Below are 27,461 nucleotides of genomic sequence, written 5' to 3' on the forward strand. Positions count from 1 at the left end.
CAGGATCCAGGAGGCCCTGTGGGAGAGAATCCACCCCAAGAGCCCTCAGAGACACCCTGGTCCTCCCCACCGGGGGCTTGTGCCCCATTCCACCCTCACGTCCTTCCACTTACCCCTCCCTAACTCTCCTTCCTGATGTCAAACAAAAGACACGTATGTTCAAAAATAGAAACTGGGTTTATTGAACAAAACTGGGGGGAGGGAATGAACCTTTGGGGAGACTGGGGAAAGAAGGTGGGAGAAGGGAAGAGAGAGGGTGGGAGAGGGGAGGGGGAAACCTGGGAAGAGGGAGCTGGAAGGGGGAAGCAAGGGGAAGAAAGGGAAAGGGAAGCTCAGGGCCCAGGGTTGGGGGTCTCGCCGGACCAACTTGATTTTCATGCAAACCTACTCCTGGGTTTGCATGTGGCCTTTGGTGACCAGGCTGGCAGCAATCCTGCCATAGACGGTCTGTCTAGTGCAGAGATCATGGACGTTGGGGGCATCTCCCCCAAACCTGAATAAGGTCCATGACCTCCACCCTGGTCCTGGAAGGCGCCCACCTTCTCTGGCCCCTGGCAAGCTCCTGGGAGCTTGCAGACTGCTCCTGGGGAGTGGTGGAGGGTTGGTTGCCAGTGGCTTGCGGGCTCATGTTTTGGGGCTACTGGGTCAGGGGCCCCGGTGTTCACTGCTGACTCTGGGCTGGCAGGCTTGGAGCTGGCACAGGCACCGTGGCCAGAGTCTACACCTTTTATGGCTCTGGGGCTGGGGGAGAGGAGTTTTCCTGGTTGTGTCCAGAGTGCCACCAGGGCTCCCTGGGAAGGGCTGGAGGCCCCCTATTTCGAATTAAGTGTCTACACAGCACTTAATTTGAAAAAGCTATTTCGAATTTGGCGTTACTGCTCGTAGAATGAGGTTTAACTTTGCAGTGTAGACATATCCATAGAGAGTCTAAGACTCTATCTTCAGTGTGTATCTTTATACACAACTCCTTGCATAGTATTTGTTTGTACATTTAGCAATGATGACAATGACCAAAGTGAGCCACCTTACATTTCAGACCTCACAGACATTCCCCATTGAACCAGAATGTACATTTCAGGATCAATATTATGCCTTGACTCCCTCACTAGGTGTCATTAAAGGGTTCTTAGGTCACACCTCCCCTCTTACAATGCAGTAGGATCAGCCACATAGCTCTAAAAAGAGGTAAAACCCTGGTCCTCTTGATGTAATTGATTCCTCACTGATTTTAACACAGAAAGAATGTCACCCCTGTATATTAATAACCTCCTTCTAGCTAATGTAAAAGGTGTACTGCTTTATTATTTTACATCTCTCTGCAGCATTTATCACTGCGGATCATTCTCTGCTCTGCCGCCTTCTCTCTTGGTGGCTCTGAATCTGCTGGTTTCTTGTGCCTCAGTTTCCCATCTGTAAAACTGTGCCATCAGTTTCCCAGTAGACCATCTGTAAAACTGACCGCCTTCGTAAAGGGCTTTGAAAGCTAGAGATAAAAAATACCATACAAGATTTAGGTATTAGTATTTTTATTCAGTGGATTTACACAAGTATAAATGGAAGCAGAACATAGGCCTGTGTGTATATGTGCTTTGTTTACATACAATAAAACAAAGCTCATGCTCTGAATAACTCGTACACCAGAGCTGTGATCTGATGGAATCAAGTGCAATTCAACATATACATAAACAGATATTCTGATATCCATATTATGTGTCTGTTGAGAAAGTTTTGCATACATTTGAGGACATACTCCCCTTTAAGCACAGGTTGGACCGCCGTGGTCCAGCACCCTTGGGACCAGCCAGTCCTAAACAAGGAAATTTGCTGGACCAGCGGAGGTTCCCTGTCACCAGCCTCCCAGGCACCTGCTGACTCTGCTTCTGGCCCGAGCCAGCCCCCACTGCCTTCAGCAGGCTGTGCTGCCAGTCCGGGCTGGACCTCTCAGCCCTGGTACTCCAAGCTCTGCCACCTGGGCCCACTGCCACAAGACTTCTAACCGTGCCTCTGGAGCTCCTCGTGCTGGCCAATTCCCCTGCTATGGGGCTCTCCCCATACTGTGGGACTCCCCACGCTGCCTGAGCCCCCTGCCATGCTCCTGGCTGCACTGCTGGTGGCTCGTACAGAGCTGCTCCCTGTAGCGATGTGGTACCAGCAGAACCCTAAGTTCTCCCTAAGTAGCACATTCCTACAGGGAGCAGCTCTGTACAAACCACTGGAGGTCTTCGCACCATGGGACTCCCTGCACCACCTGAGCCCCTCCCGTGGGACTCCTGGCTGCACCACCAGAGCTCCTTTCACTGGTAGACCCTCTGCCGTGGAGCGCCGTATGCCACCAGAGTCCCCTGCTGCAGGGCTCCCCGCCACAACACGTGATTCCCCGCACCACCTGAGCCCTCTGGTGCTGAGTTCCCAGTGTTGCCTGAGCCCCATTGATGGATGGATGAATGACTGATTAAACAGAGGGCATAGATCCTTAGCCTGACTCTATGCCTGCCATGTACATTTCTGGCTCTATATTAATATAAAGACACACATTATCTGTGTACAGTTTCATTGTGGGGTGTGAGAGTGACTTGCTAAGGGTGTTGAATCTGTTCACTATTGAATATGTAGCCTAAAATATGCAAACCTATTTTTGTTTTCAGCATCGGAAAAGGAAAATCTGCGATCAATATTCTAAGTGTAGGTGGAGGTTCAGGTACTGTAAAACCTTGCTGCTTTCAATATATTTATTTTTCCTGTGGGTGGCAAATGACCAATAAGAATCAGCACTGTGGGTGGGAGGACCATTCCTTGAAAAATAGGTTCAGATCCAAACTTGGCTCACTAGTAGATACAAGCCTGATGATCTTGGCCACTGTCCACAAAGCAAAAGTATTTTGCAGCTGCCAGTCTGTACTCAGAATAAATCCACAGGAATAGCAGAGCATATAAACGGGCTTATCAAAGTTATCTTCATAAAGCAATCTATAGCAACTGGCTGATTACTCAGCTCAAAGAGTGTTACTAGTTAGGGTACATCTAAACTACAACCCTCTGTTGGCAGAGGGATATAAATTAGACATATCAAAAGTGCAAATGAAGCTGGGATTTAAGTATCCTGCATTTCATTTGCATAATGGCGGCTGCCGCTTTTTTTTGAAAAGGGGCTTTTAGGGAAAAACCCGGCAGTTTAGACGGGGCATTTTTGTCAGAAATACCCCATTTTGAAAGATCCTGTACTTCTCATTGAGGATCCTGTACTCCTTGGACTACAAGTCTCTTTCGAAAAAGTCTTTTACGAAAGACACTTTCAAAAAAGCCTCTTTTGAAAAAGAGCGTCTAGACTACAAGCAGATTTTTCGAAAAAGGGAGCCGCTTTTCTGAAAAAGAGTCTAGACACTGTCTTTCAAAAAAGGCATAGTTTGCCTTCAATAGCACCTTTTTTCGAAAGAACATGGCTGCAGTCTGGATGCAAGTGAAGTTTTTTCGAAAAAAGGCTAATTTAAAAAAAAAAACCCTGTAATCTAGACACAACCCTTTTTGAGGAGTACAGGATCTTTCGAAATGGGGCATTTCTGTCAAAAATGCCCCGTCTAAACTGCCAGTTTTTTTCTAAAAGCCCCGTTTTAAAAAAAAGTGGCAGCCACCATTATGCAAATGAAGCACGAGATATTTAAATCCCAGCTTCATTTGCGCTTTCGATGTGTCTAATTTACATCCCTTTGCTGTCAGAGGGGTGTAGTTTAGACACGGCCTTTGAGACCTGTTCCTGCTAACCTTTACTCACTTGAATAATGGCTTGTCAGTATGCAGGGAAATCCTCTGCAGCCCAAATTGTCCCTTTACACACCGCCACCCCCATTCCCATTCCACCCGTGGATCTTCACAGAGCCCTGCAGAGATTCTGTGAGACTGAGGAGTGAAGGGAGACTATGTTCCAGTTGAATTAGCCCCTGCACTCCCCAAATTCTAAGGGCCTGGCCTCACCACTCAGTGTAAAGCAGAACTCTTGTTGATTGGCTGAGTAAGGAGTGAATACAAAGCAAACAAGGATTTGAGATTGAGCTCTATGCCTGCCATATACAGCTATGGTTCTGGCAGGTACTAATTAGTATTTTTAGATAAGAAGAGAAAGGGAAAAGGAAAGAAACCAACTCTGTAAATTCTCTTACTCTTCTGTATCTCGTCCACCTTCATAAACATAATGGGGGACAGTGTTTGATCCTAGCATGTGTACCCATACCTAGTATATGTGTCTAAGCATTGTACCAGAAACTGCCTCCTGCCCCCTTGGGGGTGTCTCAAAAGAAATCTCTCCCTGAGCTCCTTCTGTGGCTCTATTCTCTACTCAGGACTATGCCTAGCTGGCTGAAGTTAGCCCAGAGTGTTGACACTCCAAAACCATTTCACATTGCTGTCCTAGCTACCCTAATTTTTTAATCTTGCCAAGCTCATAAAATCCCATGAACCTGCGCATAAATTTGTCTCTCCTGTAATGCATTCAGTTTTACTGTACTTCTGTGCACTACCTACACATGACTCATACTTTCCAGATCTTTAAGTGACAGGGACTGAGCGGATCACAAGTAAAAATAAACAGACCTATTCCTTCCTGATACATAAACACCCCTGCATATGAATCCTTTGTTTCCATGTCACATTACATTACAAGTTCATATGAATGGGCACTGACTATGCTCACCAAAAAGATTGGTTCTGAAGAATCCCTTTGCTTTAAAAGTTATAACCACATCCACATGCATCTTTGAATCCCCATTTGCTGATGGGATATTGTGGCAGGGCCAGACACCCTGAGCTGGGTCACACAAGGTTTTTTTCCCCATCATTCCACACTATTGTTGCAACCAATACTGATCCACTAGTGGTAGTGATACTGAGGGTTTGACAAGGTATTGAGAGCCACCATCTTTTCAGCCACTGTGGTTTCTTGCTGTACTGGGTGGTATTGAAAACATGAAGGTACATATGTAGATAAATAGTGCTAATGGAATAGGGAATAACCTTCCTATATGACATAATACCTCCTAAATACTGCTTACTTAAGTCTCCTCCCTTAATATTCACGCCCCATAGTTGTAGTCTTCCCATTAAACTCTATTATATCAATATCTTTATAGAAAGCCTTAATGTAATTTAAATGCTTTAGTCATGTCATCTCTGAAGACTAATCTCATTTTTGTCAATCTTTCCTTATAAGTAAGACTAGCCATGTGAAAACACCAAGGGTATGTCTACACTACAAAGTTAATTCGAACTAACAGACATTAGTTCGAATTAACTTTGATAGGCGCTACACATACAAACCGCTAGTTCGAACTTAATTCGAACTTAGTTCGGAGTGCTTAATTCGAACTAGGTAAACCTCATTCCATGAGGACTAACGCCTAGTTCGAATTAAGCAGTTCGAATTAAGGGCTGTGTAGCCACTTAATTCGAACTAGTGGGAGGCTAGCCCTCCCCAGCTTTCCCTGGTGACCACTCTGGGCACCACCAGAGAAACTCGTCTGCCCCCCTCCCGGCCCCGGAGCCCTTAAAGGGGCACAGGCTGGCTACGGTGCCTGTGCCAGGTGCAAGCCTGCCAGCACACAGCCAGCAGACCCTGCACCTGGCACGGCTTGAGCCAGCCACCCGCTACCACCCAGCCCTCCCCCTCTTCCCGGGACCAGGCTGGCGGCTCCCAGGAGCCTGCCCGGGTCCGCAAGAGGCGGGCGCCCACCTGGTCTAGTGCAGACATCGTGGACCTCATCCACGACCTCCGCACTAGGCACAGGAAAGTAGCCATCTAGGGCAGGATAGCTGCCAGCCTGGCCACCCAGGAGCAGGTTTGCATGAAAATCAGGGTGGTCCAGTGAGACCCCTGACCCTGAGCCCTGAGCTTAGAATGTCTGTACTGGGTCAGACCAAAGGTCTATCTAGCCCAGTAGCCTGTCTGCCGACAGCGGCCAACACTAGGGACCCTGGAAGGGATGGACCAAAACAATGACCAAGCCATTTGACTTGTGCCATCCATCTCCAGTCTTCCACAAACAGAGGCCAGGGGCACCATTTCTACCCCCTGGCTAATACCACTCCATGGACCCAGCCTCCATGAATTTATCTAACTTCTCTTTAAACTCTGTTCTAGTTGTAGCCTTCACAGCCTCCTGCAGCAAGGAGTTCCACAGGTTGACTATTTGCTTTGTGAAGAAGAACTTTCTGTTATTAGTTTGAAGCCTGCTACCCATTCATTTCATTTGGTGTCCTCTAGTCCTTCTTTATGGGAACTAATGAAGAACTTTTCTTTATGCACCCTTTCCACGCCACTCATGCTTTTATAGACCTCTGTCATATCCCCCCTCAGTCTCCTCTTTTCTAAGCTGAAAAGTCCCAGTCTCTTTAGCCTCTCTTCATATGGGACCTGTTCCAAACCCCTGATCATTTTAGCTGCCCTCCCCTCTCCCACCCTCTCTCTTCCCCTCTCCCACCTCCTTTTCCCAGTCTCCCCGAGTTTTGTTCAATAAAGAGAGTTTCCATTTTTGAACACACGTGTGCTTTTGTACATCAGGAAGGGGGGCTAGGGAGGGGTAAGTGGAAGGAGGTGAGGGAGGAATGGGGTACGAGCCCCCAATGGGGAGGGCTGGAGTGGCTCTGCGGGCTCCTCGGGGTGGAAACTCTCCTGAAGCCCCTTGATTGACCCCCCTCCGGATTGCAGCCTGCACTAGTTCGAATTAGCTTAGTTCGAATTAACTAATTCGAATTAAGTTAGTTCATATTAGTGCTGTAGTGTAGACATACCCCAAGTTACTAGTTATTACCTACCCAGGGAGATAGAGATGGGGCTTTTATTTCTAATGCCAGGTGTACACTTACCCAGAGATCCATGCTCTGGATATCGATGTTCCAGGGTTCGATTTAGCAAGTCTAGTAAGGACATCCATGGGGTCACAAGGAATAAGGGAAGATGATGGGAGAGTCATCCCTCCCACAATGAGAATGAGGCAGATATTTGACTTAAGATAAGTCAACTCCAGCTGCGCTATTCTTGTAGCTGGACTTACGTATCATAAGTCAACTTTCTGCCCGAGGGTAGACCTGGATAAAACAAGGGGGATTTTTTTTGCCAAAAAGAGTCTTGTTTCTCACAGGATCATTTCAGTCAGTTAATGGGGCACATAACCATCTCATCAGGGTGACGCAGCTCAGTGTGACAGACAGGGTTTCAATAAAGAGGCAATTGTTCATTTGACCATAACTGAAAATCTTGGACTCTCATTGGCCCTGAGAATGGATTAAAATCATATGCTACACTCAAGAAAACTCATTCACTCAGCTACAGTTGTACTTTAAGAATAAGTTGATTTCTGGTTTGCTGAGATTTCATTCTCCTCCTTCTCCCTCCCACTTTTCTGGAGTGTTTGTGAACCTATAAGGAAGATTCAGCTGTTCATTATTTTAATGGGCTTGCACCATTTTCATTTATAAGTCTGCTGTAGCCTGAGTCTGAGGTCCATATTCAGACCAGTATGAAACTATAACCCCCCCACCATCAGAGTTCAGGAAAGATTGTGCTTCCTGGGGACTCGTCCCTTCCTGGGATCTCCAACATGCAATGGAGTACGATTGTTACTGGTCCTTGGTGCAGAAAGTACAGGTGAGAAGATGATTCCATGCACTCATCCTGTTTCTCTCATCTCTTGTGCACTCCCACTAAGGCCAGCCATTCAATATAACTGTTCAGGCCCATTATGCCAGATGATCGAGAAAATCTGCTGTTGACTACAGCTAATGTCTTATTAAGTTTCCGCTTCCGTGCACAACTTCCTAATATTGCTGTACCTGTAAAAAACATAAAAGGCATCAACTGTGCTGTAAACTATCCCTTTATTTAAATTTTTAATTAGAAACTTGATGGTGAACATTGTGATAGCCTTTAAAAGGTAATTGTATTAGAGAGTTTCAATACTTCCAATAGACTAATTGCCAAATTGTTGATAATGCAAGCTGCCACATATTTGACTATAAAATGCCTCAGGACACCTGTTTGCAAATAAAAGAACTAACTAAAGTTAATTAAGGCTGTAGATAAAGTCATGGCTGAAAGTTTTTGTTTGTGTGTTAGTCTGTTTGTTTCAAAACAATGTAAGGTCCGTGTGGCCATGGCAGAGTGGAAATGAATATGTTAACTAATCAAAATATGGACAGGTAAAATGCAGACTCTTCTTTTACTGAGACCGGCACAGCCTTTCCAAAGGTATAATTCATTGTACATAAATTTGATACAGAAAATGGATTCTGTAGTAGTTAACAATTCCATGTTCTCAGATTTTCCCACAGCAGACTGTGAACAAATTAATTTGTTCTGATCTTCAATAAAAAGCAACTTTTGTGGTAACAGCAAAACCACAGCTATTTGTTCCTTCTGAAATTCTGTTTCTCTTTCTTGAAAGAACATGAATGCCAGGTAAACATTTGTTTTTAAAAAGATACAGTAAAACTCCAATAGTCCGGCATCCAATAGTCTGGCACTCCTGATAGTCCGGCATCAAAATGGCAAGAGCCTAGTGAGTGAGCTTCAGCAAAAAATGAGTCACAAGGTAACAGCGGCAGCAGCTGAACTGAGCAAAAAGGGTAAAAAAGGCTTAAAAAAACTAAACCATTACAGTATACTGTATACAGTATGTACAATAAAAAGGGTTAAAAACACTTTATATACAGTATATAATGTATACAGTATGGCTACGTCTACACTGGCATGATTTTCCGGCAATGCTTTTAACGGAAAAGTTTTCCATTAAAAGCATTTTCGGAAAAGCGCGTCTAGATTGGCAGGACGATTTTCTGGAAAAGCACTTTTTCCGGAAAAGCGTCCGTGGCCAATCTAGACGCGCTTTTCCGCAAAAAAGCCGCGATCGTCATTTTCGCGTTCAGGATTTTTTTGCGGAAAACACTACAGTGCTGTCTACACTGGTCCTTTTCCGGAACAATTTTCCGGAAAAAGACTTTTGCCCGAACGGGAGCAGCATAGTTATTCCGGAATAGCACTGATGATTTTACATTAGATCGTCAGTGCTTTTCCGGAAATTCAAGCGGCCAGTGTAGACAGCTGGCAAGTTTTTCCGGAAAAGCGGCTGATTTTCTGGAATAACTTGCCAGTGTAGACCCAGCCTGTATATATAACCAGCTTATAGTACCTCCTGATAGTCCGGCATATCTGATAATCCGGCACCACCTAGATCCCATAGGTTCTGGATTATCGGAAGGCTACTGTACTTAGTTCTGAAAAGATTAAACGGTTCCTCATGTTTCTATGTACCTTTAATAGGGTCTCACTCACACACGAGTAATAGTGCAAGTTTTCATAGAATCATGGAATACTAGAACTGAAAGGGACTTCGTGAGGTCATCAAGTCCAGTCCCCTACCCTCATGGCAGGACCAAATACTGTCTAGACCATCCCTGATAGACATTTATCTAACCTGCTCTTAAATATCTCCAGAGATGGGGATTCCACAACCTCCCTGGGCAATTTTTTCCAGTGTTTAACCACTCTGACAGTTAGAATTTTTTCCTAATGTCCAACCTAAACCTCCCTTGCTGCAGTTTAAGCCCATTGCTTCTTGTTCTAGCCTCAGAGGCCAAGATGAACAAGTTTTCTCCCTCCTCCTTATGACACCCTTTTAGATACCTGAAAACAGCTATAATGTCCCCCCTCAGTCTTCTCTTTTTAAACTAAACAAACCCAATTCCTTCAGCCTTCCCTCATAGGTCATGTTCTCTAGACCTTTAATCATTCTCGTTGCTCTTCTCTGGACCCTCTCCAATCTTTCTTGAAATGTGGTGCCCAGAACTGGACGCAATACTCCAATTGAGGCCTAACCAGAGCAGAGTAGAGCGGAAGAATGTCTTGCTCACAACACACCTGTTAATACATCCCAGAATCATGTTTGCTTTCTTTGCAACAGCATCACACTGCTGACTCATATTTAACTTGTGGTCCACTATAACCCCTAGATCCCTTTCTGCCATACTCCTTCCCAGACCGTCGCTTCCCATTCTGTATGTGTGAAACTGATTGTTCCTTCCTAAGTGGAGCACTTTGCATTTGTCTTTATTAAACTTCATCCTATTTCTGTCAGACCATTTCTCCAGGTCATTTCTCCAGGTCATTTGTCCAGGTCATTTTGAATTATGACCCTATCCTCCAGATTAGTCGCAATCCCTCCCAATTTAGTATCATCTGCAAACTTAATAAGGGTACTTTCTATACCAATATCTAAATCGTTGATGAAGATATTGAACAGAACCGGTCCCAAAACAGACCCCTGTGGAACCGTACTTGTTATGCCTTTCCAGCAGGATTGTGAACCATTAATAACTACTCTCTGAGTACGGTTATCCAGACAGTTATGCACCCACCTTATAGTAGCCCCATCTAAGTTGTATTTACCTAGTTTATTGATAAGAATATCATGCGAGACCGTATCAAACACCTTACTAAAGTCTAGGTATACCACATCTACCGCTTCTCCCTTATCCACAAGACTTGTTATCCTACTAAAGAAAGCTATCAGTTTGGTTTGACATGATTTGTTCTTTACAAATCCATGCTGCTTGGTCCCTATCACCTTGCCACTTTCCAAGTGTTTATAGATGATTTCCTGAATTACCTGCTCCATTATCTTCCCTGGCACAAAAGTTAAAGTAACTGGTCTATAGTTTGTGTATACTTACAAACTGTAGAGGCACATAGTAGGACTGGAAACAAGACCTGGATTTCTTCATATCTTCAGTGGTATGAGAAGAAGGATGGTCTAGGGATTAGGACACTAGACTGGGACATAGTGACCTGAATTCAGTTCCCTATTCTTTTGCCAATTTCCTGTGTGACCTTAGACAATTCAGTGCCTCAGATCCCAATCTGTAAAATGGGCATAATAATACTTTCCTACCTCACAGCGTGTCATGAGATTAGATAAAATGAAGCATGGATAATGGGAATCCTAAGTACTACGTGTTCAAAAACTAACAAAAAACAACAATCCAAGCTGGTGGGGAGGAGGGCAGGGAATGAGCATGGGAAGAGGACATTCTAAAATACATTTGTATCTCTTCAACTTACCAGTTCACCACAGATACCCATTTTTGCCTAAGTACAGTGAAAGCTTTGTCAACGAGTATTGCCCCAAAACACAATACCTCCGCCTCTTCAGGGGTGCACACCTGAATCCCGCCTGTCCAGCTGGCTGTTGCAGGGCTTCTGACAGCTAGCACTACCAGCTGATGCAATAGCAGGTGCCTATTTCTCCCTCAGCCTGCCTTGAACTGCTGGGAGCCAGACCTGCTGGTAGCAGGAGGAAGCAGAGCAATAAGCTCTGTTATCCAGTACATTCAATTAACTGGCAAGCCCCATTCCTCATGAGTGCCAGATAACAAAGCTTTCATTGCACATTAATGCTTCTTGACTCCACTTACCCAGTTGGAAGTCCATTGCAAATATTCACCACCCTTCCATAAATTCTTCTTGCATACATTCCATTATCTTCTATCTCATCCCATAGTTCTACTCTTGTCAACAAAATTACACTTTAACATAATTTAAATACTTCAGTCTTGTCTTTTTTTCATGACTAAGTTCAGCTGCTCCATAGAAATAAGACCCTCTATTTAATTGTTCATTTTAGTTTTCCTCTGTTTTCACTCTGTCTACCACAATGGAATGGTTATACAAATAAGGTGACCAACACTGGACACTAAAACTCTACAGCCAGTACAGTCCAAACAATGCCTTTATAAAGTATTCAGCGCAGTGTTCTTGGATTCCTTTGCCATGCAAACTAACATCCTATTTTGTTGCTTTCCTGCTGCTATATATTGGGCTAGGAATTTATATGTTAGGTCTAACAATAAAATCACTACAGCAGATTTGAATGATCCCTTGTGTATAGAGAGTCAGTGCTGTTACATTTGCTTTACACGGTAAACACATACACACAATATTCAGCTTAGTCAGTCACAGAAAGAGCAAAGCACTTTAAGCACCAAAAAAGAAAATGGAGATTTACTTCAGCTTTCAAATTAATCTTATTTTTTCTTTGCTCCTCATGTGTCTCATTAGCCAATTAACCTTTGGGACAAAATCCTCCTAATTTACTCTCCAAATTAAAACATAAAAGACTTTGTAAATAGCCTTGTGAAATGCAAATGGAGGAATGTTGTGATGGCTTTGGGACTTGCTAGTAGGATACACAGGTTCTTACTTCTGGTTCATTGGATTGACACCAGCCTGAGTTAGTATTGACTAGAAATGCCCTAGATTTGCAGTGTGGATCCAGAGCTAGACCCAATATGTGGAAGCCTACACTGTGTGAACTTGTGTGATACCTGTCCAGTACATAAACAGTGGATTTAATCACCAAGGTAGTTGATCTGAGACCTATATTAAAGTTAGGGATTTGGGGAAGGATGATTGCTAGTAGAATGCTCACATTTATCCTTGAGCTAATCTTTTTTATTGTGTCTCATATTTGTGTCCCAGGTGAAATTGACCTTCAGATTCTCTCAAAAGTACAGGCCAAATATCCAGGAGTTGCCATTAACAATGAGGTGATAGAACCAAGCAATGAACAAATCCTCAGCTACAAAGGTATCTGAACTAGCAAATGCATTTAACAAAGTTGACTACGGGCTAGCATGTTATCTTTATATGGCTTTTTGTTCCAGTTTCACCTTAAAAAGAGAAAAAATGTTTCTATATTCATTTAAGATTGTTAATTTGTCAGCTATATTGCAGGCTCCTGCCTTCTTAGCAGTGTCTTAGGAACTGATCCTGCAAAGAGCTCTGCATGAAGAAACCCTATAACTACACAGATGCCTTTGCAATATCCCACTCTTATGATACGTCTAGACTACATGGTTCCGTCGATGGAGCCATGTAGATTTGTTTGTTCGGCAAAGGGAAATGAAGCCGTGATTTAAATAATCGCGGCTTCATTTAAATTTAAATGGCTGCCCCGCTCTGCCGATCAGCTGTTTGTCGGCAGATCAAGGCAGTCTGGACTCTCCCCTGTCGACATGAAAGCCCTTTATCGACCTCCCCGGTAAGCCTCATCCTATGAGACATAACAGGGAGGTCGATAAAGGGCTTTCAGGTCAGTGTGGGAGCGTCTAGACTAGCGCGCTGAGCCGACAAACAGCTGATCAGCTGTTTGTCGGCTCAGCGCGGCAGCCATTTAAATTTAAATGAAGCCGCGATTATTTAAATAATCGCGGCTTCATTTCCCTCTGCCGATCAGCCTAATCTACATGGCTCCATCGGTGGAGCCATGTAGTTTAGACACACCCTTATCACAGTTTTTATCAGTATGTACGTTGTTATAATGTTGTCTGGAGTCACATCACCTTAAATTGTTAAGTGGTCAGATTTCATAAACTAGACAAGGTCCAGTGACTGGATGGGAAAGCTGTAAATAAAACCTTGACGTTTTAGAAGGCGTTTGTGATTTAGTGATATGGTGCTCTTTCCTAAGACGGTACTGACTCAGTGTCCCAGAATGGCATTGAGGGGTCTTCTTAAGGTTGTGTTTAATAATAATGCCAAGAATTATTTAAGTGATTTGCAAATATTAACTAACTAACCCTTATAATACGCTATGGAATTAAGTATAGTCCTTACAAATTAGATAGCTGAGGCATGGAGACTATTTAGCTTGCCCAACACACAGAGGTGGTGTACAAGGTGGAATTCAAAATATCTTTGCTTAGAACATCCCTCTATCCATAAGCCCCAGAACTTCGTTGATTGTTTTGTGAAAAAATGCCCTGGCATGCCTAATACAGTGTGAGTATTTAGCTTTTGTACCTGGCCAAGTTTAAATTAAATTATTTCATTTTGATTTCCAATCTTAATCAGTTATGTACAGTCAAACAACTACTGGGTTCCATCCATAGGTGGCTATACATATTTTGCTAATGGGTGAACCAGTTCCTACATATGGATTGCACGCATTTGGGAGAAGAGACGGCCAGCTTTGCACCACATGGGTGCAGACTGCTACCAGATCAAAATGTGTAAGTGACTACCCAAACTGTAAGGCAGTGGAGAATCAGGCTCTGCGTCTTCCTCATAGAGAATGCTGGAATGTGTAGGATGCCCTCAAAGAAGACACGGTTTTCTTCCATCTAAAAAGGCTAACATTGAATATGTCTGTCTCGCTGCTGTTAAAACCCACAGCTGGCCTGTGCCAACTGACTTGCGCTTGTTGGATTTGGGCTACACAACTGTCTAATTGCAGTGTAGATGTTTGAACTCGGGTTGGAGCCTGGATTTTAGGACCTACAAGTTGGGAAAATCCCAGAGATTGAGCTGGAACTTAAGCCCAAATATCAACACTGCAATTAAACCTTAACCTAAGCCTGAGCCTGGTGAGCCTGAATCAGCTGGCCTGGGCCAGCCATAAGTGCCAATTGCAATGTAGATATACCCTTAGGCTACGTCTAGACTGGCCCCTTCTCCGGAAGAGGCATGCAAAGCAGGCAAGTCAGAATAGGGTAATCCGCGGGGGATTTAAATATCCCCCGTGGGATTTAAATAAACATGGCCGCCGCTTTTTTTCCGGCTTGGGGAAAAGCCGGAAAAGAGCATCTAGACTGGCGCCATCCTCCGGAATAAAGCCCTTTTCCGGAGGATCTCTTATTCCTAACTTGCAAGTAGGAATAAGAGATCCTCCGGAAAAGGGCTTTATTCGGGAGGATCGCACCAGTCTAGATGCTCTTTTCCGGCTTTTCCCCAAGCCGGAAAAAAAGCGGCGGCCATGTTTATTTAAATCCCGCGGGGGATATTTAAATCCCCCGCGGATTTCCCTATTCTGACTTGCCTGCTTTGCATGCCTCTTCTGGAGAAGGGGCCAGTCTAGACGTAGCCTTAGAGGACATCTTTAAAAATACAGCATTCCTAACATGAAAGAACTTGGAGAGAAAGTGGATGAGATAATACTTTTTATTGAACCACCTTCTGTTGGTTAAGAGAGACAGACAAGCAGGTGACCTGAAGAAGCACTCAGGAGATGCTCCAAAAGTTTGTCTCTCTCAACAACAAAAGTTGATCCAACAAAAAATGATATCACTTCAGCTATCTTGTCTCTAATATCTTGGGACCAACACAACTACAACAATGCTGCATACAGAAACTTGTGCAGTCTGAAATGCTCTCCAGGAAATCCTAGAGACATCGCCATTATTTACCTCAGTGAGTAAGTTCATCACCTGGAGAAACCTCAAGACACTTGCAGGAAGCACACCATTTTTTCACTAGCTGGCTCTATCACCAACAGCTTTCTGTTCATTATAAAAAGTAGTGTATAGTACATGTAAGGACATAAGCACAAAATATAGTGGATAGGCAACCTTTAGTAAAAAATAGTCTATCTTAGAGCTGTAGTGCAAGCTTACCCATTAACTATTAGCTTGCCCAGAGTTAGACTAGTGATGGTTGAACAGTGAATGATTGGACAGTTTGCTTTGGGTATGCATCCAATAGTTCTGATCCTTCTGTCAACTCTCATAACTGTCTGAATTTTTGGGAGAAGCACAGTGCATAAGACGGCTTTCATGTAATTTTTGTGTATTTTGTGACCATTTCTAATCTCTAGCCAGTTAACTGGCTGTATAATCATCTTTGGGGCACTTTTACAGGAAAGGTAATAAGGAAAAAATTAGTTGTTACATTTATGCTTAAAATTCTTAAATTAAAAATGAAATTCTAAACTGGATTTCTAACTAAAATTCTGTTGATTTATAAGGGATAACCATTTACACAACACATATTAACCTAGGTTTTTAGCTTTATTCTCTCTTCCTGGAGAATTGGTAATGCACTCTGTTTGGTAATTCAGAAGTCACAACCTTGTCTGCTATTCATTCTCTGGGATAGACAAGTTAGTCCTCTAAATTAATCCACATGAGTCCATTACCCTAGATGAACTTGTGTCTTTGCTGTGATTCCAAGTAAGTCTCCACCTAGATTGCAATGACTGACAGTCCCTCTGTGGAGGAATTCTAGAGTGGCTACTTTCTGAGTTTGCTTATCAGTATACAACCATTGAACATTGTGGGTCTGATTCTAGTTTACACATTAAAGGTCCTTTGTACTGCCAAGAACCTTGTATGTCCAGCTTCAGTTCAAGCTACAAGAATTGTTCTCTCTTCTGAAACCAAGAAGAGGACCCTAGCAGAGAACTGCCATGCAAATCTGGGATAAACTAGGAAACGAATCAATAGAACTTTGCAGAACTGCTAAAGGGAATGTTTGGGTTTCAGATGAATTTTTAGGTGGAGACTTCTATTTTATCCAAACCAGTTTGACTTTTCTGGATTTTTACATAAAGGAACTACACTGTCTGGGTTAGGCAGTAATCCAGTTTTGTTAATGTCTCCTTGCAGATTGTCTAGTTATGAAATTGAACCAGATTGTACCAGATTTGTGATGGTGATAGGGATTGCTGCCAGATGGTTGATGAGTTTAAAATAGCAAATTAGATTTGAACTGTGGGCATGGAGGCCAATAACTGGTAAATGGAAGAGACAGAGTAACAGCAGCAGCAGTAGCATCCAAGAATGGTGGCTCATCTCCACAAGTAAAGGAGAGAAATACAAGTACTGTTGGAGCATTTCTCATCTATTCTGCACAGATATATCATCATCTAATCCGTCAGAGAGAAATACTCAGTTTAGCAGTGTGAAAGTGCTGATTTTAACAAACTATCCTGAATAAGTGTTGCACATTTTAGTCTGAGTTTACTACCGGGATACTGCTACTGTAGGCTGATATAACTACTCACAGTACTGTAGTTATACATAAAACAGGATTACTGCAGTGGTGACTCTTGAATCAGAGGGAACCCTCTTTAAACACACTTCCCTCTTCCTAATATTCACTCTTCGTACACACATTAAAACAATGCTGCAAATATTTCTTTTATCACTCTTCTGTAATTAGTATCACTGTAAAATACCCTCTTTTTCTTTCACTGGTAAATATAAGACCCTGAACAAAAGGCCTGGCTCTGAACACACTTATAATTTAGATCAGTTGGGGTGAGGACCTAAACGTTTCCCCTTTCTGTAATGAATCAGACTAAAGCATGGGTCTAGGATTTTGAGGAAGTTGCACCCAGATGAAGCTATCAAATTTTTACTCATCTCTACAGAAAAGTCTCCACAGCTAAGAGAACCCAGTGCAAGTCTTGCACAGCATCAGCTCCCATTTGTACTTCATCTCATAAAGGTCTGACCAATCACTCTCCCACTGGGCTTATTTATTACCTTTATTTTTTCATGTACTATCGGCTTAATTTTTAATATCCTTTTATTCCATTAACAATGATGCCAATGTGTCATGTTCAACAATTCTGAATGGAATTTGTTTCCATATTTGCAATTGAGATCAACTAGACACTATCCTCTCTGTGTTTTAGAACGTGTCGCTAAGACTTCAAAGCTTGAGAACATAAAGTTTACCTGGCATAAGGAGACGTCGTCTGAATATGAAAGTCGAATCAAGGAGAAAAAAGAGTTTAAGAAATGGGAATTCATTCACATGATACAGGTAAAAATTATGCAGAGTAAATGTTGAGGATCCAGCTCTAAACAGTATGCCTTTAAGGTATGTGACCTCACAGTGCAATTTAATCTGGAGAAGGGTGAGTTTATTTCTTTATAATTCTTTAAAGTACTTAAAGCATAACTGAGCTGCAGAAATGAAAACTAAGGAACATCAAGGCCTCTTTAGTGCCCAATAGCCTCATTACTCAGGCTAAGGGTGGCAATCAAAGAAATAAATGGTAGCTAATGTTTTTTAAAAATTTCCTCTCTGTGAAATTCTCTTTGTACTTCTAGGTTCACTGAAGTTATCATAGACTGTGTCATCACTGTTTAAAATGTGTGTATTTCCCCCCTTAGGGTAACTAATATGGGATCTAATCCAAGGTAAAAACACAGTGGTGACAAGGCACCACAATCAGTTAAACTGGGTGAGGTAAGCACTGTATCCTCGCTTGAGCTTGACCTTACTTGATGGTCAAATTGCAGTGCCTTATCTCCACTGTATTTTTACCTTGGAATAGCTCATCTATATTAGTCATTAGTAACTTCTTATTATATTAGATAAAAGACAAGGTGCTAGGGAAGATAAAGCCCAAGAATGATTAGTGATGTCACATGAAGAGATGTGTGTGAACCAGACATTGCCATAAGAATCTTGGGGATCTTAAAAACATTACATTAAACACTTCCGTGATGAAATCACCACACAACCTGGTTAGTGGTGTCATTCAGAAAATTACAGAACCTTAACACCATTTTCCTGGAGTGTGAACTATTACACAGAGGTTCATTTGAGGGGCAACTTTTATTAAATAAAATGCCTAACCTGTACTACTTCTGTGGCAGTCAAGTGAAATTTTACTGCTGATTTCAGTGGGAGCAAAGTTGGACCCAAAGTGTGTTGGCACCTACTTTGTTTTCTAAGCACGGTAATTAGATAAGTAAGAAGGAAAAAGCAGGCCTTTTAGGTTGTCAGTGCTTCTACACTGATGCCCTAGCAGACATACTGAGAATGAGATAGAATCAAAGAATACTAGAACTGGAAGGGACCTCGAGATATCAACTCCAGTCCCCTGCCCTCACAACAGGACCAAGAACCATCTAGATCATCCCTGATAGACATCTGTCCAACCTTCTCATAAATATCTCCAGTGATGGAGATTCCACAACCTCCCTAGGCAGTTGATTCCAGTGTTTAACTACTCTGACCCTCCCTTGCTACAATTTAAGCTCATTGCTTCTTGTCCTATCCTCAGAGGCCAAGGAGAACAATTTTTTCCCTTCTCCTTGTAACACCCCTATAGATACTTGAAAACTGCTATCATGTCCCCTCCCCATCTTCTCTTTTCTAAACTAAACAAGCCCAATTCTTTCAGTCTTCCCTCATAAGTGATGTTTTCTAGACCTTGAATCATGTTTGTTGCTCTTCTTTGGACCTTCTCCAATTTCTTCACATTTCTTGAAATGTAGTGCTCAGAACTGGACACTATACTCAAACTAGAACATAAGAATGGCCATACTGGGTCAGACCAAAGGTCCATAGCCCAGTATCCTGTCTGCTGACAGTGGCCAATACCAGGTGCCCCAGAGGGAGTGAACCGAACAGGTAATGATAAAGCGATCTCTCTCCTGCCATCCATCTCCACCCTCTGACAAACAGAGGCTAGAGACACCATTCCTTACCCATCCTGGCTAATAGGCATTAATGGACTTAACCTCTGTGAATTTATCTAGTTCTCTTTTAAGCCCTGTTATAGTTCTAGCCTTCACAACCTCCTCAGGCAAGGAGTTCCACAGGTGTGTGTGTGAAGAAGAACTTCCTTTTATTTATTTTAAACCTTCTGCCCATTAATTTCACTTGATGGCCCCTAGTTCTTATATTATGGGAACAAGTAAATAACTTTTCCTTATTCACTTTCTCCACACCATTCATGATTTTATATGCCTCTATCATATCCCCCCTTAATCTCCTCTTTTCCAAGCTGAAAAGTCCCAATCTCTTTAATCTCTCCTCATATGGGACCCGTTCCAAACCCCTAGTCACAGCAGAGTAAACTCCCCACACTGTGATGGAGATCTCTCAGGTGAGCAGAAATGCTACAGTACTCATAAAGTCTGATCCCGAAGTCACTCTGTGTATTGTACATAACTTACATTATTCTGGACACATCCTATTTTTATTGGCTAGAAATGGTGTCACCAGTAAAACTTTCAGCAATTATATAGAAGTTCTTGTTTTGTTTTTTTTAAAAAGATATTCAATGCAAACCTGAACAAAACACTTTGGGCAAGATCATCACTTGCCCAACACACCTAGGTAAGGTGAAAGAGGGCATAGGACATCCCCTCACTCCTCTGTCCAGGGTACCCATATTGCTGCTGAATGAGAGCAGCCACTTCCTCTCATGCAAATGCATGGGACGTGGGAAGAGTTTATACACTGCACTCCCCCACATCATGTTGGTCCTCAGAGTTGAGTTGGAGCTGGTAACTTCCTCCTCTGCACCAAGTTAAGGGCTGTGGCAGCTTACTTACTGGAGCAAAGGGGGGACCAGGGACTAAATTGTGGATCTAAGCAACTAACTGATGCCTCTTACTCAGGGCTTGTAGTAAACCCACTTGAGTTATTTATGAGCCAACTTTTAGGGTTGCTAACAGTCCCTTATTTCAAGGCATTTTTTTCCATCTCTATACAACATAACAGGAGTTGCTGAAAGCTGCTCCTGCCAACATAGATATTGCCGCTTGCCAGGGCTGGAGTAATGAAACTGACAGAGCTCTCTCCCATCCGCTTAGAGTGGCCACATTGAAAACTGCAGTAGTGCAGCTTCATTGGTGCTGTAAGCTCTCTAGTGTAGCTACAGCATCAGTTTCCTCTTAGGGGCACCCTCCCATGGCTGCTTCCACTGTCTGCTCATTTTCTGCCTGCTTTCTGGCTTCACACAGGGGCTGCTCACACCTCTGCATTTGCCATCAGTCTCTAAGGAAAGCTCTCAGGCTTGGAGTATTTGCTTTAAAATATTTCTTTTCCTTTCCAGATGCTCTACTATGTAAAAGATATCCCTGCGACTATTCAATACTTTCACAGTCTCCTGGAAGCTAAAGCTAAGCTGCTCATTATTCTCGTCTCAGGTAGGTGATTTTAAGTGGGTTCTTTCCACACTCAGTCCAGAACTGAATGCACATCTCTGAGGTCTGTGCAAGTTCATGTGTGCATGCATGTATGTTCATTACAGACCAGTTCTCCATTACTTTAATTTCTGTCCTGTAGATCTTAAGCTTCTAGCTTAGTGAACTATCAGCCCACAAGACAGGCATTTATGGGGGGGGGAGCTTCTGTGTGTATATGAGATCTGTGTTTTATATACAGTAGACTGTATGGCTATGTCTACACTTCAGGCTTGTTGCACAAGAACAGCTGTTCTTGTGCAAAAACTTGCTGGGTGCCTAGACTTGCACGCACATTCTTGCGCAAGTAAATTTACAGTACAGCGTCACAAAACAGGGCTTCTTACGGAAGAGATATTCCTCTTCCCATGAGGAATAATTCGTCTTGCGCAAGAGCTCTTCCACAAGAAGGCAGTGTAGACAAGCAACATGAATTTCTTGTACAAGAAACCCCTATGGCTAAAATGGCCACCAGAACTTTCTTGCACAAGAGAGCGTCCACACTGCCATGGACGCGCTTGCGCAAAAGCACATCTCTTGAGCAAAAGCACAAGGCAGTGTGGACGCGCTCTTGTGGAAGACCTTTTGCACAAGAACTCTGGTGCAAAACAGTTCTTGAGCAAGAAGCCTGCAGTGTAGATGTAGCCTATATGTCAAAGCCCACAAAAACAGAGTTTTTTGAAATGCACAAATCAGAATCTTGGAAACGTTGTCAATTTTTTTTCTCTCTGACCACAACGTCTCTCTTTGCAATACATTCTATGAAACCAACAAGGATCATGATAAACTCATAATAGACAGACAATGAACCAAACAGGCTTGATCCTGACACCCTTACTCAAGTGAATCATGCGACTGATATCAAGGAAGCTATGCATGCATTAGGATGAAGCAGAGAGACTGGTAACTCCTAGATACATGTGGCATTAAGTAAACAGCAGCAGTGGTGCTCTATTGTGCCATATAACAGGTGTTGGTGGACATATGGTCTATTTTCCCCTTTAACTGCCCATTTCCTTAATATCATCATTTTGTGGAAAAATCTCATCTGCAGAATTAGATTGGCCATTTCACATAGAAAATACCGTATGATCGATTCAGTAGCAATCTGGTAACATAGAATAAATTAGAATTCTACAGTACGGTGACATAAGATGAATATGAATATGTTAGTGTTACCATGACTGGAGTCTAACATAACTCTCTGGGAAATTTTCCCACATAGGTATATGGGATTTTATGATGCTAGGATATAGTAAGATGTAATCAATGCTAAGACATGTAAATATTAATCTACAATTGCTTCAGCAGGGCCCCTAGGCAGCTAACTACCTTTGAGGAACTGGACCTCTTTAGATTTGAGCAAACTTGTAATATATATTTTAAAGAATGGTGCTCATCCCTTTTTGTGTTTGAGAAAATTGTGTTTTTACAGACAATACAGAAATTCACTGTTCAAAATTGTTTGTGAATCATTTTTGGCTGGTAGCTTGTTAGCAAGCTGTTCCATGTAAGTATTCCATATTTAAAATTACAATAGTTTTGATTATGCACACAAGTAACACGTTTCAGCCTCCTGATTCCATGAGAATAGCTCTTGAAATCAGGTTCCTCGCAGATACTCACGAATTTAAATTTGAAATTTCTTGTCCATGAATGTTCTGGGATATTTACTTGACTCCCTTCAAGTTGCAAGTGAACATGTTCACTAGAACATTCATGGGAGGCAGACACAAAATGGGGGCTGAACACAGTCAAAAGAAACTTTTACAAATTTGAACTAATTGCAGAAGATATTTGCAGTCCTCATACATTGTTGCAGTTTTGTTCATGGTCTAATTCCTTATTGAATTTCTCTTTGAAAATGCAACTCATAATTCACAATTGCATGAGTCAATCCACATCCATAATTAGTACTATTAGGCCTACACTACCCTCATAAAAATCAATCTAACTTACCTAGCTTCAATTACGTGAAGAATGTAACTGAAGTCGACGTATTTAGAGCTACACATTGGCTATATTGTGCTGTGTCAGCGAGCGAGTGTCTCCCATTGATTCCTTTACACTTCTCAAAAAGGTGGAAAACACAAATGGATGGGAGAGTGTTCTCTATCTATTTAGCATGTCTTCACCAGACCCACTAAATCACCAGCTGCTGCATTGATTACAGCTATGTCGATCTGCCAGCATGTGTAGACTGCCCTCAGAAAACTATGTGCATGGTAACGATGTTTCTGCAATCTGAGTTATGTCACACAATTTTTGATAGGCCAGTCCTCTAGCCTAAGTCAGAACAAGAGTCTCTAGGGTGGAATTACAAAACTAGAGTGGCCTGTTACTCCAGAGAGGCAAACTGGTGGCAAGGAAAGGAAGAACAGAGAAGAGCAGAAAACAATGGAACCAACAAGGAAAAGAAAAAAACTGAATCAGAGGCAGCTTAGAATAGCAGAGAATAATAATAATAATAATAATAATTAATAATAAAAAACTAAGGGAAGGAGAAGAACTAGAGAGGGAATGAAACAGATAAGGAATGGTGAGATGGGAAAGTTACAGGACAATAAATAGGCAAAAGCATTTATAAAAAGGTCACCCCAGGAAGGTTTCAATTTTCCCCACTCTGTATGTTTTGAGAGACCGGGAGAACTACAAGAGCTAAACTGTAATTTTTTTAATCGCAAATCAAAAAGCCCCCATTCCATTTACATTATCTTGAAAACAACAGTAGTGCCATATGTTGCACCTACAGAGAGCTATTAGAATAATGCTTCACTCAGGTAGGGTATAATTGCACAGCTCAGAAATGGCACCAAGTCACTGAACACTGAAAGCAGCAACTTTTCTGCAATTAGCGTTCTACACTCATTTTCAAACAGGTGAAAAAATATCATCAGAGTCTCCTCTAAAGCACTGGAGTATTTATTATACTGTACGTAACTTCACCGATAAAGCCAGTTTTTGAGAATGGTTTATTAGTTAAGGGAGTTTAGAGTCCTGTCTCTCAGCAGGTCTTCAATTAGACCTGTATTTACTTCCAGCCCACCTACTCAGGGTAGTGTCATCCTTTTTATAAATGATTTACACTGGAAATGCTGAATCATGGAATTGAGACTAGAGAGAAGAAAGAAATCAGTCCTGCATTGTCTTCGGCTTCCCTGGCTGTTCTTTTTCTAATGTCCACTGTCTTGGTACCTTGTTCATTGAAAGTAGGTTGTTGCTGTAAAAATGTATGTACGTACAAACTTGTGATCACTATGGGCCATCCTGTGGCTCGTCCTTACATGCATGTGCAGGATTGGGGAAGGCTATAGGAGCCTTTCCTCCCTTCCCCTTATACAGTCTGAATAAGACCCAGCCAAAATTGCAGGACCCAATTTATCTGTCTACCCTGCAAAGGGGAAGTGGGCAAGGACCAGCCTCTGTCCCCTGCCTGCCCATGTAATGGGACTAAAGGGATGTAGCAGCAGCCATACTCACACTGTACCGTAAGCAGCTCCAAGGAAGAATTTTGCCCTAGCCATAAATGGTGTGGTTCTGCACAATCCTTTACTCTGGGCTCTCAACAACTTGTACAGCCTAACCCTATAAATATCAGATACAACCCAACATTTAAAAGCCTTAACATTAATGGATAATCCTTATATTTTTTCAGACACAAGTCTTCTAGATAGCCCTAGTAAGGACCCAATCCTGCCTCGTAGCAGTTTTGTCATTGATAGTAGTAGCAACAGGATCAGGCCTTTAATGAATTTTTGCATAAGGAGGTTCCCAGCTGAATCCTCCCTGAGGCCTCACAAGCTGCCTTGTGAGTGGGGATTTTGCGGGTGAATCCATCCTATGCTTTCCTTCAAGCCCCACTGTGCATTGATAAAAGGGAAGCAGAGGCAAGGGGTGTAGATCTCTGTGTTCTGCATTTTTCCTTTCTCCTCCCTCACCCCCCCATTACCACCAAGACTGCATTGGCTCCACTGTGGTTCCACCCATTTAGTTTTCAATATAGCATCTGTGCTCCCATGTCCTGAGCTGTATCTCCTAGGCTGGGCCTCTGAAAGGTTCAGCTCAGAGTTGGGACTATAATGCTTAGAATAATACATCTGAAACTAAATACTCTTCTTTTTAAGAGGTTTTAATATGATTTCTCTGCCAGGAACCAGCGGCTGGGCACAGCTGTGGAAGAAATATGGACCTCGCTTACCTCTAAATGATCTTTGCTTATATGTTTCATCTGCTGACATCAAAGAGCAACTTGATATAATAGGGCTGAAGTATCAGATCTATGAACTTCCATCCACTATGGACATAACCAGTTGTTTTATTGCAGGAAACAAAGAGGGGGAGCTGCTGTTGGATTTTTTGACAGAAACCTGCTATTTTAGTAAAACTGCTCCTCTTGATCTGAAAAATGAAATAATGGAAGAACTCAAAAAACCTGAATGCAGCGAAGAAAAAGGTGGAAAGGTTTTCTTTAATAACAGCTTGAGTGCAATAGTGATAGAACCATGACTAAGTTCTCCTGGATTTCTCAGTCCAAAAACAAGTGCTCCCATACAAATAGCTAACCACTTAAATATCTGTATGTGTTTCATACGCTGAAAATTAAGCTTACTGGAGTATGTCCTTAGAAACAGGAAATTATTATTAATAGCTATGATTACAAATGCACACTAACACTACTAATCCTTCAAAAATATATTAATACATAACTGGTTATTTAGCAAGTTATACTTTATTATATGGCAGTTCTATAATCAGCATATATGTAACTGGCACCATTAATCAAAGCCACTCAAATACAAAACAATACATTTCTGATGGATGGGTAAGGAGTAACAATGACCTTGAACTGCTTTCATTATGATTTAAATATACTATCCAGCCACAACATTTCTTTTAAAATTAAGTCTGTTTGGAAATCCCCAGTACCACCCCTCAGTGTAGCTTACAAAACTCTTCCCCTATCACTATTGATCCTGGAGTTGGTTCCTCTGCTACTGATGCGGTTTTCAAGTTGTTATGAAAATGTCTCAAAACAACATATTTCTGGTTATCTTTGGCAGACATTAGTTGCAAGGGTCTGCTGCCCTCTAGTAGGCAACACCATCTCATACCACTGCTCTCCTGTTCATGAATTTCCACACTAAGGGTGTGTCTAGACTACTGAGTTTTGTCGACGAAAGTGGACTTTTGTTGACAAAACTACACCATAACGTCGACAGAACTCAGCAGTTTTGTCGACGCTGGTAAACCTCATTTTATGAGGCATAACACCTTCTGTCGACAGAGTTCTGTCGACAGAAGGTGTTATTGCCTGTAGGGTTGCGTCTAGACTACAGGGTTTTGTCGACAAAGCACCTTGCTTTGTCGACAGAACTGAATGTGTCTAGACGCTCTATGTCGACAGAAGTTTTATCGACAGTATCTGTCGACAAAACTTCTGTCGACAAAACCTTGTAGTCTAGACGTACCCTTATTGGCTACGTCTAGACTACATCCCTTTTTTGGAAAAGGGATGTAAATTAGACATATCGCAATTGCTAATGAAGGAGGGATTTAAATCTTCCGTGCTTCATTAGCATAAAAATGGCTGCCACTTATTTTTGGCACAGAGCTTTGTCGGAGAAAAGCGCCAGTCTAGACGCTGATCTTTCAAAAAATAAAGCCTATTTTGAAAGATCCCTTATCCCTTATTTCATAAGGCAGCCATTTTTATGCTAATGAAGTGCGGGAGATTTAAATCCCCGCTTCATTAGCAATTGCGATACATCTAATTTACGTCCCTTTTCCGAAAAAGGGATGTAGTCTAGACATAGCCATTTTGTTTCACTTGTAACTTCCCTTCCTATGACTCTGAGGCATATACACAACTGATTCTGGAAAGGAAAAGCTGTAGTCCATTTCTCAAAATGAAGAAGCTCCATGGGCAATGGCAGTTGTAACTTCTATGCATGCAAGCTGCATTGACTCATTATATTGGATGCCCAGATCTCTGAAGCAGTGGATCAGAGAGTACGGTAGCCTGCACCTTCTCCATAGGGATGAGTTGCTGCTGATCTTTTAAACTAAAACCGTCTCTCATATTTACATTTTCACTTTCCCTTATTTGTTTTTATGTGTTTTTACTCTTGTGTAACAAAGACTGTGTGTGTGTGGTGTCCTCCATAACTCACAAAATGTAAAAATAAAACTTAAAAGCCCAAACAGATTTGACCTCAGTGGGGTTCTTCTTGTTTTCAACAAAGGCGCACCAGGACTGGTTCTGGCCTAATGGCAGCTACGTTATAAGCTATTCATCAAGAAGGGGCTTTTTTTTTTTTTTTGAAGTTGTCTGAAGACATAGAGCCATGTCTGACTTGAAATACATCTACAAGGAAGCTAAGAAAATGCTTCCCAGCTCGGGCAGACAGACATGCACTAGTTCTGCTCAAGGTAGCCAGGGCTGGCCTTACCATGAGGCGAACTGAGGCAGCTGCCTCAGGTGCCAGACTGTGGGAGGGCACCACTAGGACCCAGAGTGTAGAAAATTGTGTCTGCTGCTAGTACATATGTATTCTCTCTGCAGTACCATGAGAGGAGTAGACCAGGAAGAGGACAGAATTGAGACCTTTCAAAGTTTTGGCCCAAGTGGGCATGGGGGTGTCATTTGAGCTCCCCGACTTAGGTGCCAAAATGTTGTGGATCAGCCCTGATGGTAGCAGGCTAAAAATAGCCGT

The 27,461-nt window shown here is 42.4% G+C and overlaps 1 protein-coding gene across 5 annotated transcripts in view; it reads left to right on the forward strand.

The window, feature by feature from the left end:
* Nucleotides 1-26,953, forward strand: part of HNMT (histamine N-methyltransferase) — a 35,399-nt gene extending 8,446 nt beyond the window's left edge. For all 5 annotated transcript variants that reach the window (XM_025181641.3, XM_075933307.2, XM_006117044.5 and 2 more), the window contains 5 exons: nucleotides 2,646-2,698; nucleotides 12,518-12,625; nucleotides 17,454-17,584; nucleotides 20,619-20,712; nucleotides 24,899-26,953. In XM_025181641.3, the coding sequence (XP_025037426.2) occupies nucleotides 2,646-2,698; nucleotides 12,518-12,625; nucleotides 17,454-17,584; nucleotides 20,619-20,712; nucleotides 24,899-25,254 (742 nt within the window). In that variant the 3' untranslated portion in view covers nucleotides 25,255-26,953. The remainder of the gene's footprint in view (nucleotides 1-2,645; nucleotides 2,699-12,517; nucleotides 12,626-17,453; nucleotides 17,585-20,618; nucleotides 20,713-24,898) is intronic.
* The last annotated feature ends 508 nt before the right edge of the window (nucleotides 26,954-27,461 follow it).

This window comes from Pelodiscus sinensis, chromosome 7, assembly GCF_052426305.1.
Source record: "Pelodiscus sinensis isolate ZL-2025 chromosome 7, ASM5242630v1, whole genome shotgun sequence".
Classification (NCBI taxonomy): domain Eukaryota; kingdom Metazoa; phylum Chordata; order Testudines; family Trionychidae; genus Pelodiscus; species Pelodiscus sinensis.